Raw genomic sequence first — 22,505 nt, forward strand, 5'->3', positions numbered from 1 at the left:
CAAATGACCTAGATTAAATAGCAGCAGAGATTAACATCTATCTCTTATTGTGCGAATCATTTTCATTATATTAGTACGCCAGTTTTTATATTTCTGGGGAAACATGTGGGTTACCACGGCATTAAAATAATGGATACATGCAGATTTTTTAATAACCTAAGTACTTATATTGAATTTTTAACGGCACGTTTTATCGTTTTGACCGCCTCGGATTTTACTACGAAAAAGGTGACCCGAGTACCAACCAACCAGATATAAAAGTATTTTTATAAGTACTTAGTGTATATAAATTTAATTATTGCTTGTATACTTTTCTGGTTTTCATTAATTCTGGTTTGCCCTTTTTCTTTTTCTTAGCATGTCGACTCTGCGAATCATAGGATTTGCAGGATCAGACAGAAACTACATGAGGTGTAGGTGTAGGTGTAAGAGTTTACCTGCCCTAATGTTATTTTTACCCGGATCAGTGACTAATTCTGTGATAAGTAGATCAGTATCCAATCCACAGATCCAATCAGTTCCCGCGCGGTCCGATCTGACGCGATCCTATTGTTGTTCAATTGTTTTATTATCTCCAGGATCGAACGACTACCTATTTATTGCAAAAGAAATATAATCAACTGGCAGACAAACATTAAGTTTGTACCCTATGTTGTTGTATCATGAGATATATTTTTTTCATCCTTAAATAAATAAATAAATAAATCATTTGGCCAAAATTTGTAGAAACAAACATCCTAAAACGGGACCGTTACGTTTTATTACAACCTTGAACATTTTTAGCGCCATTTCACGCCCCACTGTCTTATAATATGAGATACTAGGGCGTGAAATTAATAAAAAAGAAGCCGGCCAAATGCAACTTTAACTCACACGTCGACAATTCTTTTCTTATGTTAAAATGGGTTGTGGCCGTTGTGGGAGTGTAAAAACTTGCTTCTTGCTTTTCATAATTCTAGGTCAAGAGGAAACACTACTTTTGATCGTGTTGACTTAATTTTTTTTTATTTGCATCCATGAAAGACGTAGATCCGAGTGCATATTTGATATTTTAAACTTGATACAAACAGACAGGCAGAACAGAAAATTTGGTTTATATATTAATTATGACTAGATGTAGAAACCGAGGTCAAACATAAAGTACTTACCTTTAAAAAATTTACCTCCTAAAGCTTGAAATTGGGGGTGAAATTTTGTATGAAAATAAAGAACTAAGATGCTTTTTCTGCGGGTGAAATCGTGGGAAATACACAATATTATATACGCTCGCATGCGTTAGTGTAACATTTGCATTGATTATATTCTTCATTACGTGAAATGAAACACACACAACGACTTTCTTGGCACTATTAATGGTTTGCCATTGCCCTCTCCATTACGCACATAAGTTGATAATCAACCAGAGTGCAGGTTTCCTCACGATGTTTTCTTTCACCGGAAGGAAAGTATTGATTATACTTATACTCGGCCTTATTACATCGATCGGCTATGGCAATCAATCAATTTATTTGTCAAACATAGATACAATAATACAGATGTAATAAACCTCATCTCATACGTATAATCACAGCATTTCATCGCTTGTATCACGGGTTATTTATTTAGCCAAATAATATTTATTGCCTTATAGTCTAATAAGCATTTATAGTTTTATTGATATAGGTACCATGCAATTACTATAAACTCAGTTTATAAGTTCTTCCAATACTATAAGTAAGTATATTAACTTTAATATCCATCACCATAGTTTTATAATTTACTAGTGCCTTGTCCGGCTTCGCACGGAGGTACCTATTTATGTATGTACGTATGTACGTAATCGAAGAATAAATTGTCTAAATAACAGTGAAAACTGCATCAAAATCCATTGCCTGGTTTAAAAGAAAGCTTAGAAACAGACAGGCAGCAGACGACTTTGCTTTATAATACTTTGTCTAATGATTGCTATCCTACAGACCCGACGCGCCGCCGCGCCGCGCCGCTGCTAATTTGGTGCGATTGTCATACAAAATTTCACCCCCCTTGGTCTCTGGGGGTAGAATTTTGAAAAAAGTTCTTGTTCACACCTAATTGTATTTAGTTCAGCGATTTAGCTGTAAAAGCGTAATAGATAAACTCAATGCATGTGAAAAAGTGAGTGTGCGTGCAGCCGTTTGGCAAACGTTAGCTCTTTTCTAGTAGATGTGATGATGCCATGCCAGCAACTTCGGAGGAGGGATTTATGGTTTTGATATTTTTAATTTCGATTTGTTTATTTCTAGTTTTAATTTCGACTATTAAAACCTCAAGTACGGGCCCGTGACTTCGTTTGCGATAAAATTGATATACCTAGCTCAAGTTATTTCTGAAGGTTTATCTAATCTTTGCAAAATTTCCTCTAAATTGGTTAAGTAGTTCTTAGTTTATTATTTTCTAACAAAAATACAAAGCTTTTTATAATGTCAATATGAGCTTTATTATAGTATGGAACTAGTATGCATAATCGCGTGCAAAATCTAGTGTATTATAAAATAATAGGTAGATATAATTTACTGTGCTTTTACAGCGATTGAGAAATGCATAATTTATGAGGTTATAAAGCAATATTTTGTGCCCGTCCCTACCCGTGACTGAGGTCAAATTGAATATTTAATTATAAATGGGCTAGAATCTGAACTACACTACGAAATAGATAAGAGCCAATAAAAGCATAGAGATCATTTTCCTTTATCTATGATAGAGATCTATTCGCTTTGTCGCAAAATGCGCGTTTCTCAAAATGTGCAAAGGGCCAATTCTCCACGTAACAAATATAGGCGTTTCGTCTCAGAATGTATAATGGCCTTTTTAAGTTTCTAACTACTCATGATAGAAGATGTAAATATGATATTGGAAAAGGCCAAATCTATACGTACGACGAGACGCCAATTTGTCACCATGGGACAATTTACAAAAGGGGCAATTTGCGAAAAGGACATTAAGCGAATGGGGCATTTTGTACCAATGATAGTGTAAATGTGTAATATTCTACCTATTAACTATTACGTTTTTTTTAATCTACGCTATCTTATGTATATTTTTCAGACATACTTGCACCTACATTTAAAAAAAAAATGCGATACACCTTTAATTGCGGGACAGTCCCGCAGAATACGGGACTGTACATCGGCGTTTCAAAATCTGTGTGTTCACAGATTAATAATATATATATTTAGAATCTTAGGACTTTCGCCTGTGAAATTTGTAATGTCTATATGTGCCGAGATCAAAGTCTTAAATGCCACGCAGTATAATACTATTAATATTAAAATTATGTCTATTTATAACATCGTTCGTCTATTCCGACAAAACAAAAATAAATCACAAAATACATAATAAATCTAAATCGACCAAAATCAAATCAAACAAACGCGCAATGTTTGATTTACAAATTATTGATAGGTAGTTGTCAGCCGCTTTTTAAACAACATAAAATTCTAACACTTCCTTCACTTTAGTTACTTGAGGTTGCAATATTTGTTAAATGTAATGCTCATTTATTCCCACGCCTTTGTGATGTTTTGTTAAGAAATCATCGGTATAATTATAGACTATGTTCTAAAACGGCATTACTCAGTAAAAGTATTGTGTAAGTAGGTATGTATGACATCTAAAATTTATAACAAAATTTCACAACAAGATAAAGATCAGAATTTAAATTTATTTAAAAAGCACCTCAGGTCCTTGCTGATTGATATGTATTATATATATTATAATTTGAACGATTATTTAATAATACACATCTAATATTCACAACTTGTAACTTTTGTGACGTTGTTTAAATATTTTGTTTATCTTATTAATGTTGCCAGAAAGTGTGCCGTGCACCTGCTTGTGCTGCCATAATATAAACTACTAGCTTTGCCCGCGGCTTCGCGCGTGTGCCTTTCTCTGCGAAAACTGAACAGGTATGATTTTCATACTAACATTCACCGCCCCTTACAGTCTATTGGGAAAAAGTAGCCTATGCAGACAGATAGACGGACTTTCACATTTATAATAGTAGTATAGATATGATTTTTTTCTACGAACTAGGTATAATACTTAGTTTTTTATTGCATATGTTACTTGCCCAGAATTTTGGCGACTAAATTAAAACATTAGTCATATCGCCATGGCCATCGGTCGGACACACAACATCGGTCACATCGGTCGGGACAAATCAACATCATCGAGTCTAATCTGAGGAAAAACTCGCTCTCTCTCGTTTTCCCAGTTCAGCTCAGCCATTAAGCGTCGGAGCCCAGGGTCCGCTTTCCTACTTTTTCGTCCCCACTTCGTCTAGCTCTCGACCATTTACAGTTTGAGTAAAAACGTCTTGTCTGATACAATCGATAATTGCCACACGCTGCCACAACAGTCCAGTGAACTCTTTCATCAGCAATCGACTGGGTCTTGATGTTTCCATTTAGTTTATTATATTAAATTGAAGGAAAATGTCGTAACGGTCACGCGACGGAGGACATTGCTAATTACCACGGTTAAGCCCGTGGATGAAAAGTTAATTTCATGTTTTTTATACAACAAAAAAAAAACTTTTTTAAAGCAAACTTTATGGGATCAGATCACGTTGCGTGCAACGTGCGTGCAACGCCTGACATAAGAATCACGTCCATCACTACACTTGACTGGTGTCAGATATTATTCACGTCGCCTAAAAGCATCTGACATTACTTTCGCGACTACCTATAGCCAGGCTAGTTGTCGCATACACACTAGTGAACTAAACAAGTGACGTGCGGTCGACTGTACCACAGATTATATATAATACTTATAGATTTTATAAAACTTCCAGTAACTATACATAGCCAAGTATTTAGCTGAGTTCAACTGTATTGTTTTCACCTCGTATATCACGATTTGGCTTCCCGCCAATTTCCTGTGACGGTGCTACTACCTACCTACCTAAAACTTGAAACAGAAGCTTGCAATGTCGCTCCTTCTATATATTTTGATTAATTTTTGATGTATGACTATAGTACTAGTAAATTCTCATCAATATGTAAGTATATCTTAATATGCATGCTCCACTTTGTCGTCGAACAGTTTGCCAAACTTTGACGGATTCGGTATACATTGCTGGTTTTTCATTGCGCTAAATGAAAGCACTCACACTAACTACGCAATATTCACGCAATTCGGCGACAGTGTGGAGATGGCAACTGCTCCTCCACACTATCAGAGAAGTCAGACAGATACCGACACGAATGAACTTATCTACATTGCATAAATGTATAATGATATGAATTAATTAAGGCTGTACGAGTATGTGAGGCTTTTTTACATAAAAACCAGTGATGTACTTGGAAATTGCCAAAGTTTGGCAAACAGATTGTCGCTATTATGCAGCCAGTATTTGAAGTCACGGGTTCGATCACCGGTTAGGTCAAGAAAATCATCTTTTGTAGATTGACCGGAGTCTTGGCCAATAAACATGTCTATTCAGCCAAATAAAACAAACAAATCAATACAAATACCAAAAGAAATGGCCTATTCTTCCAGACGGAACACGTAGCCGTTGGTAAATGCTGATAAGAACAATGTTATCTATGTCCAAGTACTTTTATACCAACTATATTACAAACCCAGCGGTCGTGGTGTAAGAGTGTGGTGTTATGATTAAGACGCCCGCCTGTGGTTCGAAATGTCCCAGGTTCGAATCCTACTCGTGCCACATGAGTTTGTATACCAATCTGACTCATGTATAGTAGTAGTTTTCATCGACCACCATTTGCTTTCGCTCAAGGAAAACATCGTGAGGAAACCTGCACACTGGTTGTGTGTGAAATGGTAAAAGCAATGGCAAACCACTCCATTAAAAATTCCAAGAAAGTTGTTGTGTGTGTTCCATTCCACGTAATGACCACGACCCTCAGCCATGAAGAATACGACTATGAAGAATATTACAAAGGCCATAATAAGTTTGATTATTTGTTATCTCTTTAGGTATTTCGCTTTAGGTATCTTTTCTAACCAATCTTCTTAAAATGTCTCATGTCGGTTCACGCTGTCGTCGAACAGTTTGCCAAACGTTGACGAATTCGGATACATTGCTGGTTTTTCATTGCACTTAATAAAAGCACTAATACCAACTACGCAATGTTCATTCGCATTCGCGTCGGAGTTCGGCGAAAGTGGCTGGCATTACCTGAAATCGAATCTCTAGGGTGGAAACCCTACAAATCACATAACAAACACGTGCAATGGGCGTAATAAGAGGCAGCAGTAATTTGTATTGACGTGGGAATTGGCATATTAATCGACCGGCCGAATCTGCAGGCCTACCACGAAACATTCCAACACGTAGAACGGTTGCTAACGTCTCCACGGTTGAATTTCGTTTCATTAGTGTCGAACATTTTTTTTTAAATAAAGAATCATTTTTTTAATATTAAACATTTATAAAATTTAAATTGTACCAGTACTTTACATATTTATAAAATGGGATAATTAAATTGATTACTGTGTATGGTACAATAAAGTTAATAATGACAGCCCACGGCGACGTTCAAAACACTCGTGAAGTTCAACCCCACATGCTGTCTCTTTTTAGCTCTTTCTTGCTCACATGTTGTCTCTTTCAGCTAGCCACAACATGAAACACATAGCGCGTCATTGGGTCCACACGATCTCTCTAATTGTGGACGCAATAACGTGTTTGTTTCATGGTAGAGTCTCGTGAACAGATCGACAGACGCAGTAAACTTTGTTTTATAATATGTAAGGATTAGAATAAAGATAAAGATACTCGTAGTTAGGGTTAGTATAGGTTTTGAAAGAAAAGGGACCACTAATAACATACTTATCTAAGTTATTGGTTTGATATTGGTTCTTCTTAGCAATGGTCGTTCCAAAATACTGGTAGTTTATAGCTTTGAGAACTATACTATTGAGTAGATATTTTGAAAAAGTGCCTATGAATTTTTGTAACACAAATTTAGAATACAAAAAAAAATAAATTAACGGAATTTTCCTTTTTTAAAAACGCGATATTATTTTGGTGGAAAATAATCTGTCTCGGTAAATAAAGCTGAATTTAAAAATAAATATTGATGGTAGGTAAAGTCTGTCAATTTATTGGTAAGAATAGGTACGTATTTTGATCGGATTCACTATTGATATTTACAGTTGATATATGTAGGTACACATTTTTCGTAAAGGTTGTTTGTTTGTAATAATATAAATAAACGCTCAGAGCAATATTTTTATATGGCAGGTTCCGATGAAACCATCGAAGTGAATCCGTTCTGACAAGAATATATTACTTAGTATCCAATCGATCGCATGTAGATTTGCCATCGACACGTAAAGAAGAAGAAAAATAGGTATATTTGTTTTTAATTTACAAAAACCTCCTGCGTCATCTTGAAAACAGATGAACCGAATTTGAGAAAATCTATACAACAATAGAAACTCAGAACGGTCAGAAAATACATTTTTTTTACAGATATATGTCTTTTAAAACATGAAACTGATACCTAAGTATAATCCTGTTTCATTTAAACTGATATTCATAGACGAGGTAAAGTATACTGCAGGTAAAGCCTATGTTTTGTCACTATCGCACTTTATATAATTGTTATTGATAGAATGAAACAAATCATAATTTAGTTTAAAGTATGCCTTGTCTAGATTTTTTTTAAATAAGAGGATTAAACAAGAACCTGGGTTTTGTTCTGATGTAGTAAAAATATAACATTTCTATAAAATTTACTTGATATTTCATCTCTTGTAATGAACCATAAAAACAAATTACAAAAACAAATATAACACAATTACATTTATGATAATAATAAAAACAACAATAAAATATTGGAAAATAATTAAGAAACTTATCTATAACCAGTTTAGATTGACATACACAAGCACCGCTATCACCGTCAGTGACATTCGAATATAGACAAAGGCGCGCGCGCACGCGTCGTTTTAAAAAAGAAAACTGTTCTATTTTTAAAATGACCGGCTTATTAAGAATATCCCTGTTGTTTTTCTTCGTGTACTCCGCTTTGGGCCAAGGATCGGAGCCTGTAGTGAGGGTTTCTCAGGGTATTTTACGTGGAGCATGGAAGGTGTCCACGAATGGAAGAACCTACGCCAGTTTTCAAGGAGTGCCGTATGCCAGGCCACCAGTGGGAAAACACAGATTTAGGGTACGTGACAATTATTCGAGTATCTCGTCTTCGCGTGTAAGTTGTATTCAGGGCTGTGACGTCGAGCAACCCGGGGTCAGCGTAAAAATTGAATCGGTGGTGGTATTATGGTTAAGACGCCCGCCTGTGGATCGAAAGGTCTCAGGTTCGTATCCTACTCGTGCCATATGAGTTTGTACACCAATCTGACTCATATTTAGTAGTTCTCATAGATCACCACTTGCTTCCGGTGAAGGAAAGGATCGTGAGGAAACCTGCACACTGGTTGACAGTTTAGTTCCCTAGTATGTATGCGACTACCTGCCTCTAAATGGTACTACCTGCCACTAAGTATTAGTCGTAAAAATCATGTGAGATGCCTTTAGGCGACTTAAATAAAATCTGACACCAGTGTTAGCAATAACACTCTCGATATTGTGAGGAGCGTAAAAATAAATCACTACAATTTTGAAGATTCGGCTGTGATTTTGCAACCGGCCGTTTGCCTGATGTCAACCCTCCTTAGGAATGCTACTGTTGCCTCTCAGCTGCAAAGGCTAGAGGTCGCCTTGCACGACATCCGCAAGAGGATGTGTGATCCTATTCTAAAGAGGGCATGACCGTTTGCCACTACTAGTATTCGTTAAGTTAGTTACTTAAGCTTAGTTGTGACTAAAATTTTCTCCGGTTAGTTTCCAAATATACTTGATAACATACAGGATTTAGGTTTTACCTCACCTATAAAAATATTTTGCAAATACTCATTTACTGATAAAATTTCATTGAAACTACAATTTGAATTGATATTACTTACGGACTATCAATTTACCCGGTGACAAGTGACCATCAGATAAAGAGGCTTTTTTTTAAGTCGAGCCGCCCATCCCTGTTATGTTATTACTGCTTTCAAATTACACATACCATACACAGAAAACAAAGCGCCGCGTAGTCGTGCCGCGCTCGATGGTTCACGCAAATTGCTATGTATCGGTGAAGCCACGGCAAAGACCACCAATTAAAATCGAGGCTTGTCGCTAATTGCCAAACGGTCATATACAGACGGCATGGCCAGTGACAAAAATTTTAAATTCAGAGAACACAAATTTAACAAAACTTGTTTCTGGTTGGTAATAATATTTTAAATGACTGGCCAGTTAGCACTTTCTTGCACAAAAAAAAAGATATATATATTTTAATCTATTGGTATTTAGTTTTTAATAGACTGTCACTGTCACTGGCACGCGTACGACCCAAAGCCTCCACACTTTTTTTATGGGTTTACCACTTCTGTCAAACAATCTCGTCTTCTGTCAAAACATTTGTTCCTTGCGTAATTGTTCGATTTAGGTAACCTAGCCTAACAGCCTATTTTAAATACTCTTGAGGTGTAACAAGAGCAGCCCATGGTTCATGCCAACAATTTCGCAGTAGCTCTAATTAATGAAATATAGCACCGTCTAATTTGATCGCGCTGTGACAAACGATGCATGCCTACAGCAGTCACACACACGGCACATTCTGTAGCGTAGCTGAGAGGGGCGGAGGTGTGCTAGTCACCGCCTCGGGCGGCAAAATCGGAAGGGCGGCAAAATTGTTCCCTTTATTTTGTACTTACCCTTCAAGAGCCCACTTCTTTGCTTTGTGACCGAACCACACAATTTCACATATTTACTATACATACCTCGCGGGTTATGAAACACCCACACGTTGCCCACCTCCACCTCATCATGATTTTGCAACGGGCCGCAATGATCCACGCTACCCCAGTGATTCAGTAATATAATCTGACGGGGCTATATTCCTCTGAATTCCATATACATTGCATGAACAGGACATGACATGACCACGCAACCACAATGCAACAGGAGGACTATATTGTTTGAGATTGAGGATATAGATAACGAACATTCAAATTATATGCTTAGTTCAAAATTGAAAAAGTTTTAATAAAGCAGATTACTTCTTTTAAACTTTTGAAACAATCAGAGGGGTGTTATCTTATATCTCGTCTGTGTATCTGGATGTCTGTGGCATGCTCTCATAAACGAAAGAAACAATTTTGATTTACTTTTTTGTTAGTTTTCTTTTTTGTTTTGGGAAGGAGATGTGTTTGTAGCCATGTTTCAACGTGGATGTTTTAAATTTTTCCAGGAAAAAGTAGTTTTAACTTTCTGTTAGCTCGCTGTTTGTTTGGCAAACGTATTACAGATTCTTGAGCCATTTCCTAGCTAATAGCCGACATAATCCACAAAGCTGAAATGGCCTCGTCTAAACGGGAACGATCTACTGCAATGGATTGTCCTTAACCCACAGAATAATTAACTGCATAGTTCAGTACAATCACTAATGGCATGTGGTTTGGTTACTGGCCTTGAATTAGACCACTCCATGTCCTCTGGAGGATGTAGTATGACATACTATAAGATAGTTCCACTCCAGAACTCCTATTGTAGAACGGCCTCTAAAATCATAAATCGATTTTTCCTAACAGTGGGACAATATAGGTTAAATAGAATGGTAACAGGTATTATGTCGATTAAAGCACATGTCATCACCTCTATTCTGAATAAATCTTGCCTTGACTAACAGGAACCGCAACAAGTGAAGCCCTGGTTAGGGACCTGGGACGCCACGAGAGCTCTCTCGCCGTGTCTACAGTACGACCCGTTCCTCGGCAAAATTACTGGTAAGTCACAACACCTTCATAATTAGCAATCATAATGTTCTAAGCTTTGGCTTCTTTCTGTCAGATTAGTCTACAAATTGCCAAAAAATCCAACATAACTCTCGAATTTTACGTGCTGTTCTGGATGTGAACATCTAACTAGCCACAATCTCTCAACAAAGTCTCACATAGGTTTAAAAAACATCTCTCTCTCTCTTATCATAGCGTTTTCCCGCTATCCTCAGCCATAAACAGACAAAAGAGCTCAGGGTCAGATTTCACAGACATCACAGTCTTCGGAATCATTAGGTTTCAGACCACTCGCACGCATATCGTCCTTCATCAAGCCAGTACTTTTCGAGTTTCCCTTTCTGCCAGGACGGGCAAGGCTTTCTGTAGAAAGGAAATAGCCAGTCTTATTCTCTCCCTCAGCTAAGCCTTTTTACCTATCATCTTATATTCCATATATTTCTAGGTAGCGAGAACTGTCTCTTCATCAACGTGTACTCCCCAAGGCTGAATCCGGGGGCCAACTTGCCCGTTCTAGTGTTCATCCACGGAGGAGCCTTCATGTACGGAGGGTCGGACCTCTACAAACCAGACAAACTGATGGACAGAGATATGGTCGTAGTCACTTTCAACTACCGACTTGGTCCTCTTGGTAAGTTAAATACTATTATTTATATACTATAGATAAGGGTTTTTAAAGTACTTAGATTTGTAGAAGCGTAAGCACAATTGTATGTATGCGAAGCGGATGTGAACAACCAGGTCCAGACAGTCGCCTGTGAACCGAACGGTACCAGGATCGAATGCCGCTTGGATCACATGAATTTGTATAACAATCTGACTTATGTATAGTAGTTTTATTGGACCAGATTCACCAGTGGAGCTTTGGCACCAATGTATTTGGCAAAATACAGGCTCCCAAAGGTACTGCCGGTTTATCACACGTCCTGTGATGTGTCACTGCGCGGTTTTTTATTTATTTATGTATACATAAAAGTTATATAAAGAATACATTATAGACCATCACCGAGATGTTGACAATAATAAGTTATGAGCGGACGCACGAATATACGCGGGCGAAGCCGCGGACAATAGCTAGTTTATGATTAAATCCTATGACTTTGAAAATGAGTACAAGGGTGCTACTTATTATTCTTTGTCAATACATATTATAAAAGTCGCCCTACGCTGTCTGTATCTAAGCTTTTTTAGTTTTCACTGTTATGTTGCCCGGGGCTTCGCTCCCGTGGAAATTTTGAGATATAATATAGCCTATAGCAATCTTGGATAATTTACCTTTCTAATAGTGAAAGAATTTTTGAAATAGGTTCGGTAGTTTCGGAGATTACATTATTAGCCTCAAACATACAAACTCACAAAGTCACAAACTCACAAACGGTCACCTCTTTATAATAATAGTATAGATTTAGAAAATATATTCCCGAAAGTTTACACATACATAAATGCTTCCGTGCCCGAAGCCGGACTGGGTCGCTAGTTGTACCTACCTATAAATAATTATGCTTTTAAGGGTTGAAGCATTGGGATCCCAAATTTTTCTGCACTAGGGTGTATGATGTGACTAGCTACACAACTGTTACGCCCAATTACTATTTCCAATGATATTTTGTGCATACAGTTTGTGCCGAATTTCCCAGTCGAGTGAACCTCGCGGTTCCAAAAAGGAAATTCTCATATGAATGCCAAATAATTTCTGCGGCGAAATTGTAAATTACACCAAATGCATAATTTCAAACCTTAATGAAGCTGAACCGACATATTCATCGTTTTGCATTTAAAGTCGGTGCACACATATTGCGTATCGTTTTTTTGTAATCACATTAAGTCAGAGAAAAGGGTACCTGAGTATAAAATAAAATGTATATAAATGTATTCGCATAATGGGACACGATAAACAAATGTCACTTTAATTGATCAATTTTATTTATAGTTTTTTTGTATTTTTTTTTGGTTTCATTAAAGTATAATTGAAACTCTTTTTAGCTCCAATATTAATGAACTCACTTGTGGCCAATAATAAACAAGACCGGTATACTTTTTTGTTTTTGATTTTGACACGTGGAAACCGATGGATTTGACGCATGGGTAGGTATCCGATTTGATTTGATGACATTGTTTATTGAACATGCACAATTTATTAATAGATACCATAAATAGATATACAGAATCATTTTGTCAAGTTTTCAAAGAGTCAGGATCATTTTGTCAAGTTTTCAAATTCCTAGTTTAAAAAATTTTTTTAACAACTTCTTTTGTTTCACAGATGCTTCTATTAATATCTATCTATAAACCTTACCTCGATATTCATAGAAATGAAAATTCTTCATCTAAATTCTGGATGGCTGCATATAGTCACGTGCGATATTATTCCATACGCGCACGCATACGTTTTGCAGTGTTGTGCACCTATCTTATGTTTAAAAGCCTTTGGGAAGCAGAGTTGGGAAGTGAACACTGTTTTGCAAATTGCAAACTCCGCGGTCAAAGTAATTTTACAGTAAATTGAAATGATGACATGAAAAATGTCATGGCTCGATCGGGAATATTTGTCTATTTAATTTTGTTTAAAGAACTAAAACTTATTAACTGGTGACTATTTTGGCCAAAGGTTAAGTTTGGCCATACAAAGAGGAAATGTCGCCAGCCTTCTGAGACCTTTACCGCACGATAATGACAATTTAGGATCAATTCTTTATTTAAATTTAATATTTATACTTAAGCTTTAATTTTAGGTTAATTTTGTTGTTCTATAATTGTATATTTTTTAATTTAAAAACGTATGTTTCATTAATTAATATTGTTTAAATAAAGCATGTGTGTGAGATACTTATAAACATAAGTGAAGAAAGAGTGTTCAAACTGACAGACAGAAGGGACTTTTTCTGAGATAAATTCCACTAGAACTTGATTAAATTTCGAGCGAAAAATAAAAATAATATCAAGTTCATTTGTGTTGCTTAGCTTGAGTAGTACATAATTTACGTTTTACATAACCATTTTACGTAAAAGAATATCGAGATAATAAGTTTGTTTTGTATTTTCGTTTACTTGTTTATGTATTTTTATTTAACTGGAAAACTACTGAAACAGTCGATAAGTCATCTATGTATGCGGGTTACTTCGTTCGGGTGGAATTTTTCATCTACAAACAAAGGTGAAATTTTGTATACAGGTTTAGTTTGGTTAACAATGCATGCGTAATGCTTGACTTATTCCTCAACGGTTTACAGAACAGACAAGACATTGTTGTTACAAAATATATATTGAAACATAATCTCTTATAGACAATAATATAAAAGCTTGTGTCAAAAGTTATATTTATGTAAAAAAACAACTTTATATTAATTTAAATAACTTAAAATATTTATGGAATAAAATAAAACATTTATGTAAAAAAATAATTTAAAATTAATCCTACTAATATTTTAAATGCGAAAGTTTATGAGTATAAATGTTTGTTACTCTTTCTCGCAAAATGAAATTTGGTGTGTGCCCTTTATTATGAAATTTGGTACACGGGTAGAACATAATCTGGAATAACACATAGGGCACTTTTAACGCGAAGTCCTGGGGCGCAGCTAAAGGCAGTTTAGACAGGGCAGCGCCGCGCCGCGGCGCGACCTCAAGTCCTCGAGTCGCACGCCGTATGGTCGCGCGACATAGTCATGTAGGTACCTGAGGCGGCGACATGCGACCCAGCCTTGTATATCACCTAGGGTTATGTGCGTAATACATTTTGATTATATTAAATCCGCAGGTTTCCTGAGCACAGGCGACGAGTTCGCGCCAGGCAACGCCGGGCTAAAGGACCAGTCGTTCGCGCTGCGCTGGATCCAGAACAACATCATGATGTTTGGCGGGAACCCTGACAGCGTCACGCTTACTGGCTGCTCCGCTGGTGGCGCTAGTGTGCACTACCATTATCTGTCGGCAATGTCTAAAGGTCAGTTTTTTTTTGTAGGCTAAGTGATGATACCCACATGGGGTGGATACCCCATGGGAAATGAACTTGGTATACCTATATTCCTAAAAGGACAGAAAGCATGAGCGTATCCAGAGTTACTTACAGAGACATTCGGTTCCCAAAGTTCGCCTAGAATATCTCTGGAGCCGTGGAGGCAGGGCTAAAAACCTCTTGGTTGAAGAATCTAAAAATCGAGACCCGAGCGCTCTTCCGTAGTAAAGCAACTAGAAATCATACATCCGTAGCAATGATCTTCAAAGAGAAGCGCCGCTATAAGAAGAAGATAATTTGACCGATGTTAGAGGTAGACCCTACGTTAGTAAATCATTTATTTCGCATAAGCATATTATACTCTTAACAGTTTCCACAATGCAAAAATAAAAAACAAATCACACTAAAAATCACAATAAAAATGCTTCCACGGATATAACCAAAAAATGAGAAGCAAAAATTACAAAAAGTTTCAAATATTTGAGCGAAAAAAAGGAATAAAATAATCGCTATCAATAAGTAATTTGTCCATTATTTAATAATTTGACTGAAAATTGAGCTTAGGACAATAGTTTATTAAATACTCTATGATGGAAAAGTCTTGATTCCCACCTTAAACCTATAATCACTGCCATGCCAACATACCAGGAGTCTAATCCTCAGTAATTGGCTGTCCCGTTTGTCAAAGCACGGCGTAGACCGGAGATCCCTCTCAACAAAGATTTTTGCAATTAATTTGTCCGTTCTACGAAATATTACGTAAGTACTTAGGTACACAAATATTTGCAAAGTTTTATTACATGGAACTCGTAATAATATTTCAATAGGATCTCGACTTATATTCAGAAACGTTATATAATAAAGTCTTGTTGACTTTTTTTAGACGGCAATTAATTTTGATAATTCGTAGAGGCACCAGTCAACTGTGGCCCCGCCGCCGCCGCCGTCGCTCTTCTTCGTTTAGATAAAAATGGCGTACTTTGCGTTGTTCTGCGCAGGTTAAAGTTATCGTCAAAGTTGACTGGTGCAACGCACCCCTCAGGTATCTGTAATCTTTAGACGCTTCTATATTAACGTGTTTATTAAACTTCTATACACATTTACTCTCTGGCGCAGTCACGACTCAGTGCAATAAACACTAAATATTTGATTCCATTGTGTTCATATGAAAAGCAAATTCTAGGTGTGTGTGTGTGTACGTGTACAGCAAATAGTATACACTATATCTATTTAGTATACATAATTCTATAGATATATTGTCACCTATTTGCACTATGTTATCAATTCAGGTCTACGCCCTTCGTAAATAAGATAAAGGTTGTTCAATAAACTCACTCCCATCTCACAAAAATAAATTATATTGAAATACCTATATTATTTATCATAACAAGTTTATATAACTGTAACTGGGTGGTGTTGTATACCTATTAATAAAAAACTTAGAAACTTTTAATAGCTATCGTTGGAGCTGACACAATTTATTTTAATAGTTAGGTCTTGAAGATAACAATTGAATGCAAGTATACCTAGACGAGGTAAGTACCTACCTATGAGTTAGATAAATAGTAATTAATTAAGACATAGGCTAAATGGTATGTGCATAAGACGAGGTCATAGTCCAAAAAGGTAAATAAACGTAAAAATCGCGTAAAAAAAAATCACACAAAACGCATTTTCATTCACGTCAAATCAATCATTTCCCCCTGTACTCGTATTACTCTATAAACACTACCGCCGAACTAAGACAGACGCCGACGCGAATGCGGACATTGGGTAATTTGTATGAGAGCTGTTTTTTACTAATCCGCTAAATTCCGGCGAACTTTACCGCCATAAATAGCCGTCATTATACCTTTCTAGGTACGTTCGCACGAGGCATAGCCTTCAGCGGCTCAGCCTTCGCGTCCTGGACCCACGCAGTCAAGCCAGCCCAGAAAGCCAAAGCTCTGGCCGCCATTGTCGGCTGCCCCACCACCGCGTCCAGGGAAATGGTGGACTGCCTTAAGTACAGGCCCGGAGAAGTGATCGTCAACGCACAGATTGAGATGCTTGTGAGTTCATAAATCTTTCAGCTAACGGTCTTCTTATTCTGGACCCACTCAATCGAGCTTGCCTAGAAAGTGAGAGTTCTAGGCTAGAGTTCTAATGGAGTAAATATGCTGGATGAATGTGGAAATATAAAATAAGACAGCTAAAATAGAAATGGCTGGAAGAGGGGTACTTATATTTATTTTTCTTTTTATTGATCTGTTAATTTCAATTGTTATTATAAGTTACCTAAAGTTTGTCGAGTCAACTATGCCTAAAATGGACAGAAAGAAGTAAAATGATCAGATATAGAAATAAAAACATTTTTGATGTATTATTTATTTTTACTATAATTATATTATTATTTATTAATTATAAGAACTATATTTTGAAATTCAAAAACTAAACATTATTTTAAATTCTAAAACTAAACATAACTCTTACTTCAACGTCATTAAAATGAAAACTGAGTACTTCTTAAAGCGAAATTTGCGTCATGCAGTTTCTTAGAAAAATTACACATACATTCATTAGTCGTCATCAGTTGTAAAAAACATGTGTGAAGAGAACGCGGCTCCGGCGAACCACATGGCTGATGATCTTCGAGCACTCAGGTACCCGAGCCATCCCAGATCGCTGAGATCATCTACACAGCTCTGTCTCGTCCTGGGAGTGGACAACATCTCCGGACCAATTGTCTCTTCAGGAACATTGAGCTCAACCCACTGCTCGTACAAATGTGGCCGAGGCCCCGGCTCTAAATCGCTAACGCGACAGTTTTCAATAGTCCACTTGTGTTCTCTATCGGACAAACTTCTTATAATAGTAGTCAAATTTTCATTAAACACAGTCCTGGTCTTGGGATCGTAGAAACCATCTCCGGTGTCATAATAACCTTTAGGTATTTCCCTAGTCGGATCTGTAGCACTCATAAACGAATTACCCCCTGGTTGAATGTCGAACTCGTATTCAATAATGAATTTTCTATCAGGCATATCACAGTATGCCCAATCCCGTTCACTGTAGAACAAATCATCATGAAACTTTAACATGTGCTCAATGACGCGCCCGCGACGGAACCTGCCAATCAGAGTTGTTCCGTCAGGGTATATCAAGTCACCCATGCCGTGAAACAAGCCGTCTTCAAATTCTCCTTCGTAAATCACTCCATTTGGCAACGTGTATTTTCCCATACCGGCCATACCCAGGTTGTCCCACCGACCTTCGTATTGTGCGCCAGACACCATTCGCTTGTTTGGCCGCGAAACTTTTCTCGTATCAATACTGATTGCATTGCATTTCTCTTCGTGATCCCTCGTGAACTTCCTCATGAGGTCTATATATGAATGTTTTGGTTTTATATAGATACTCCCGAAGAATTCGGATTTTCTTCTCAGAGTAACGTAATTCATATCTAATGATAACTTGTATTTCAAATTTAATTAAACCATTATATAACCCGCGCGCGGGGGCCTTTCTAAATCTATGATTATAACGGCTTGAAGACAGCTGAAATTCAAATTGACGTTTGAACATTGATTATGTACTTTTTCATATACATATATCAACTAGAAAAGAAGTTTGTCCTTGAACACACGAAAAAGATTTTTTACCTCAACCTATAGATGAGTTTATAAACCTATGTATATAACTTCAAGTCCTTTGTGGTCATCATGTCGAACTACACTTAGGGACCCCGGGTTTAATCCCCGTTGATCAGGTAAAAATGGTCCCGGGTTCAATCCGCAAGATTGCTTTTTTAAACAAGCTTTTGCAAGATTGATTTGAGACTAACTCAGTTTGGGTGATTTGTGTATTTATATTTATTTTAAATAGAGTTGTAATCCATGTAAATTTACTTCGTTTCCAGGAATGGAAGGTCCACATGTTCACGCCATTCACGCCCACAGCAGAGCCGACGACAGCGAGAGACCCGTTCTTGACCCAGTATCCATACCACGCAGCCCAGACTGGGTCCATGCACAGGGTGCCTCTCATCACGTCTGTCACGTCCGAGGAAGGATTATACCCTGCTGCAGGTGATCTCATTATGCCGCCTCCAAGCTGTCGTCGAACAGTTCGCCAAACTTTGGCGGATTCGGTATACATTGCTGGTTTTTCATTGCGGTAAAAAAAGGCACTCATACTAACTGCACAATGATCACGCATTCGCGTCGGCATGTGTCCGTCCGAGTTCGGCGCCAGTGTGGAGCTGGCATTAGACCTAGTAATTTATCAATTTCTGGGAATAAGCCAAAATCAAAACCTTTAGGCTGATATAATACCATCACAGGCAGACTTTTTACGTCATATTCTTAAAAAGCTACAAACTACTAGCATAGGTAACTAGAATTTTGACACTTCAAAGGTGTTCCAAGTGGTTTCCGATGATAATTTTTTTGTCAAATTTGTTGCCATAGCGACGCCCTTGCCGGTATCAGAACACAAGTTATTTCATTTCCATTAGCAATGCAATAGGTACTAGCAAATTTATTTAGGTACCCTCGTCAAGCAAATTTATTTCAAGAAACAGTTGAAAGGCAAATTTGTTCCGAATTAGCACATTTCTAAAAGAAATATAAACCACTTGTAGAACTTCCAACAAAAGGATTTTCGTCATTACCGCCTACAGAGCGCGGTTCATTATTTATAATGAGCTATTTTGAAATATGTGCTTATTTTTGGGTTCAGTACAAAAATGAATAGGATCATTTGTAATATAGTTCATTGTTTGGAGGTTATCGACAGACTAGAAAATACTCAGATGAGACAGAAGATTCAAACTCGCATTCTTCCCGCAGCATACCAAACAGACCCCAGCCTCCTTCCCGAACTGGAGGCCCGATGGGACCAGCTGGCGAGCAACATCTTCGAGTACAACGACACTCTACCCCTCAATCTGCGCCCTGACGTGGCCAGGAAGATAAAGCAGCACTACTTGGGAGGACAGGCGGTCTCGCAAAGTACCTTTGGCCGCTTGGTACAGGTGCAGTTCTCTTTGTCTTATAATTTTGCATTGTTCTTTTTATATCTAGAGGGGGAGGCAAAGGGGCGGTATACCCTGGGCACTAAAGGGCGGTAAAATTGACCCTTTTTTTAGCCATGTCAATCAGACAAATTCCTATTCTAAGATAGACTCGAATCTCGAGTAGACACCACGGGTCAAGAGGAAAGTTGGTCGAACCAAGAAAACCTGATGGCGAATCAGCGTCACAAATATCTTGGATTATGTTCAACGGAAAGTCACTACTTCATTGATACATAGACTCCATATCTACCTCCACCTAATTACAGCATGTTCTCCCGCAGGCTCTAGGAGACCGTCTTTTCGTAGCGGACGTGGGCAGACTGGCTCAGCTCCACGCACTTAGGTCGGGGCAGCCGGTCCACGTGTACCGGTACTCGCACCGGGGCTCCGCCAGCCTGTCCGTACTAATGGCGCTCAACGACAATAACTATGGTACGACCTTCTGTGATAGCTACCAACAGTTTTGATGGGAGCGAACTGAAGATTCCTTATTATTGGCCTACTTCTACTGTAAACAACAGAGAGTAACTTACCTACTAAAGCCAAATTTTTTACTTAATTTACCTATCTTATAATGATTTCGCTGGAATATTTCTTGTCTAGTCCTTTTTTTACGAATATTCCTTGCCTAGTCGTTTTGTCACCTCGCCTTCATTCGACAGTTCTTCTCGAATCTCAGAACGTCTCTCCATATCGTGGACGTGGACTTCCTGTCTTTCCCACTCATTATATATCTATATGTAGGTACATTGCTTTGATTGTTACAGGAGTAAGCCACGCGGATGATATCATGCAGGTCTTCAACTTTGAAGGCCTGGATTTAAATTCTGCTGAAGACCAAAAGATCCGTAACGTTTTGTTGGATATGGTATATAATTACGCATCGACTGGGTAAGGACTGGACCTGCTCGTATTTTTTTTTTAATATATAGGTACAGCATGTCCCACTGCTGGGAAAACACTCTTGTCTAAATCCCGAAATTCATCCACCATCTGGTCCTAGGCGTACCTCGTGTACCCGTCAGTGGTATTCATTTAAAAAACTACCTACTAGCTGTTGCGCGCGGCTTTGACTGCGTAAATTTTCCACGGGACCAGTTCTTTTTCCGGGATGAAAGGTACCCTATGTCCTTCTCAAGTTGGTTGAGTAGATAGAACGTGAAGAGGTAACAAACCAAAATTACTTTCGCGTGAATAATAATAGTTAACAAGCACGGATATTCTATTGCAACGCATTTTTAATCGCGCGGGATAAATGTGCCAAACAAACACAACCAGATATTACACAATTCATTGAATACTTGTTAATAAACTCTTATTACGCATAAGTTCATATTCTTATTACGCATAAGTTGAGAACTCTGTCATCATTAATTATTTCAGTGTGCCGAAACTACCCAATGCTCCTGAATGGACACCAGTAAGGCCGGGCGCTCCTGAGTTGGACTATATGGAAATTTCCTCCCCCACCACCTTTGAAATGAAGGCGAGCTCCGATTTCGGACAGAAATCCTTTTGGGACAGCTTGGGCTTCTTGGAGATTGATCGTTATCAGCACCATATTAGGGACGAACTGTAAAAAATATACCTAGTCCCTATATTATAAATTAAGTCTTTTTTTTAAACATTTTATAAATCTGTGTCATTGAACATTACAAAGTTATTATGTAATTAATGTTTTATATTACGTTTATTAATTTGTATGCAAAATGTTGATTTTAAAGTGTAGATAGAATAGGTATACTTTATTAAAAGAACTTCGAGTAAAACCTTAATAAATTATACACCTAAACCTTCCTCAGGAATCAAAACTATATATAAAAAAACCGCATCAAAATCCATTGCGTAGGTTTAAAGATTTAGTCATACATAGGGATATAGGGACAGAGAAAGCGACATTGTTTTATACTATGTAGTGATAACACGTGTCAAGTTTGTGTACTTATAAATACCAAAAAAGTTTGAGGAAGAAAATGCAAATTATACCTTTCGCAACGAAGATTTATTTTTATATAGTATGTAAATTTCATTCATGTTTATAAAACATTATAAACAATAAAAAATCGAATAAAGAGGATAAAGTATTTCCAAGTCGTTTTGTTTCTATTTTAATTTTAAGTTACTTCTCTAGTACTTACTTTTTTTTTGTCTAAGCATATGAACTGAACATGCTAGCAAAAGTATTTTTTTACATTTTTTGTCAGCAGTGGTAATAACCACATTCTGTTGTGATAAGAGTAAGTATTCTTCTTAGAATGTCACGTCGACGGTTAAGTTGTGATGAATACCTATTTAATTTGGTGGTCCAACATTTTGGACGGAGCAGAGACATGGTTTGATGAGAATCGCGACATGAGCTGGCATATAGAGAGTGTAGTGTCCATCTCCTACCCCATCTATACACCTAGATTTTGAGTAAATTTACTCCCTGGGCATTCTAACCATGTTTTTGAAAATAAATTTATTGGAGTGCGCTAGCGCATTCTACAACTCCTTTATTGAACGGACTAATGTCCCACCTCTGGATATTCTCCTTGTTTGGGCCAATTAGAGTCCAAAATCCAGTCCTCCAAGTAGGCCAAGGTCCATGCCCAATGGCAAGATGTTGATAACTATATTTAAAATATTACACTATAATCACTGTTTATAACA

At 37.4% G+C, this 22,505-nt stretch overlaps 1 protein-coding gene across 1 annotated transcript; it reads left to right on the forward strand.

Moving 5' to 3' along the window:
- Nucleotides 1-7,862: 7,862 nt before the first annotated feature.
- Nucleotides 7,863-21,944, forward strand: LOC128674896 (carboxylic ester hydrolase). The gene is made up of 10 exons (XM_053753878.2): nucleotides 7,863-8,168; nucleotides 10,737-10,833; nucleotides 11,288-11,473; nucleotides 14,600-14,785; nucleotides 16,658-16,848; nucleotides 18,696-18,864; nucleotides 19,627-19,811; nucleotides 20,135-20,285; nucleotides 20,621-20,744; nucleotides 21,237-21,944. The coding sequence occupies exons 1-10, from the start codon at nucleotides 7,974-7,976 to the stop codon at nucleotides 21,430-21,432; spliced, it is 1,680 nt and encodes a 559-aa protein (XP_053609853.2). The 5' UTR covers nucleotides 7,863-7,973; the 3' UTR covers nucleotides 21,433-21,944.
- Nucleotides 21,945-22,505: the final 561 nt, after the last annotated feature.

This window comes from Plodia interpunctella, chromosome 13, assembly GCF_027563975.2.
Source record: "Plodia interpunctella isolate USDA-ARS_2022_Savannah chromosome 13, ilPloInte3.2, whole genome shotgun sequence".
In the NCBI taxonomy this organism is placed as follows: domain Eukaryota; kingdom Metazoa; phylum Arthropoda; class Insecta; order Lepidoptera; family Pyralidae; genus Plodia; species Plodia interpunctella.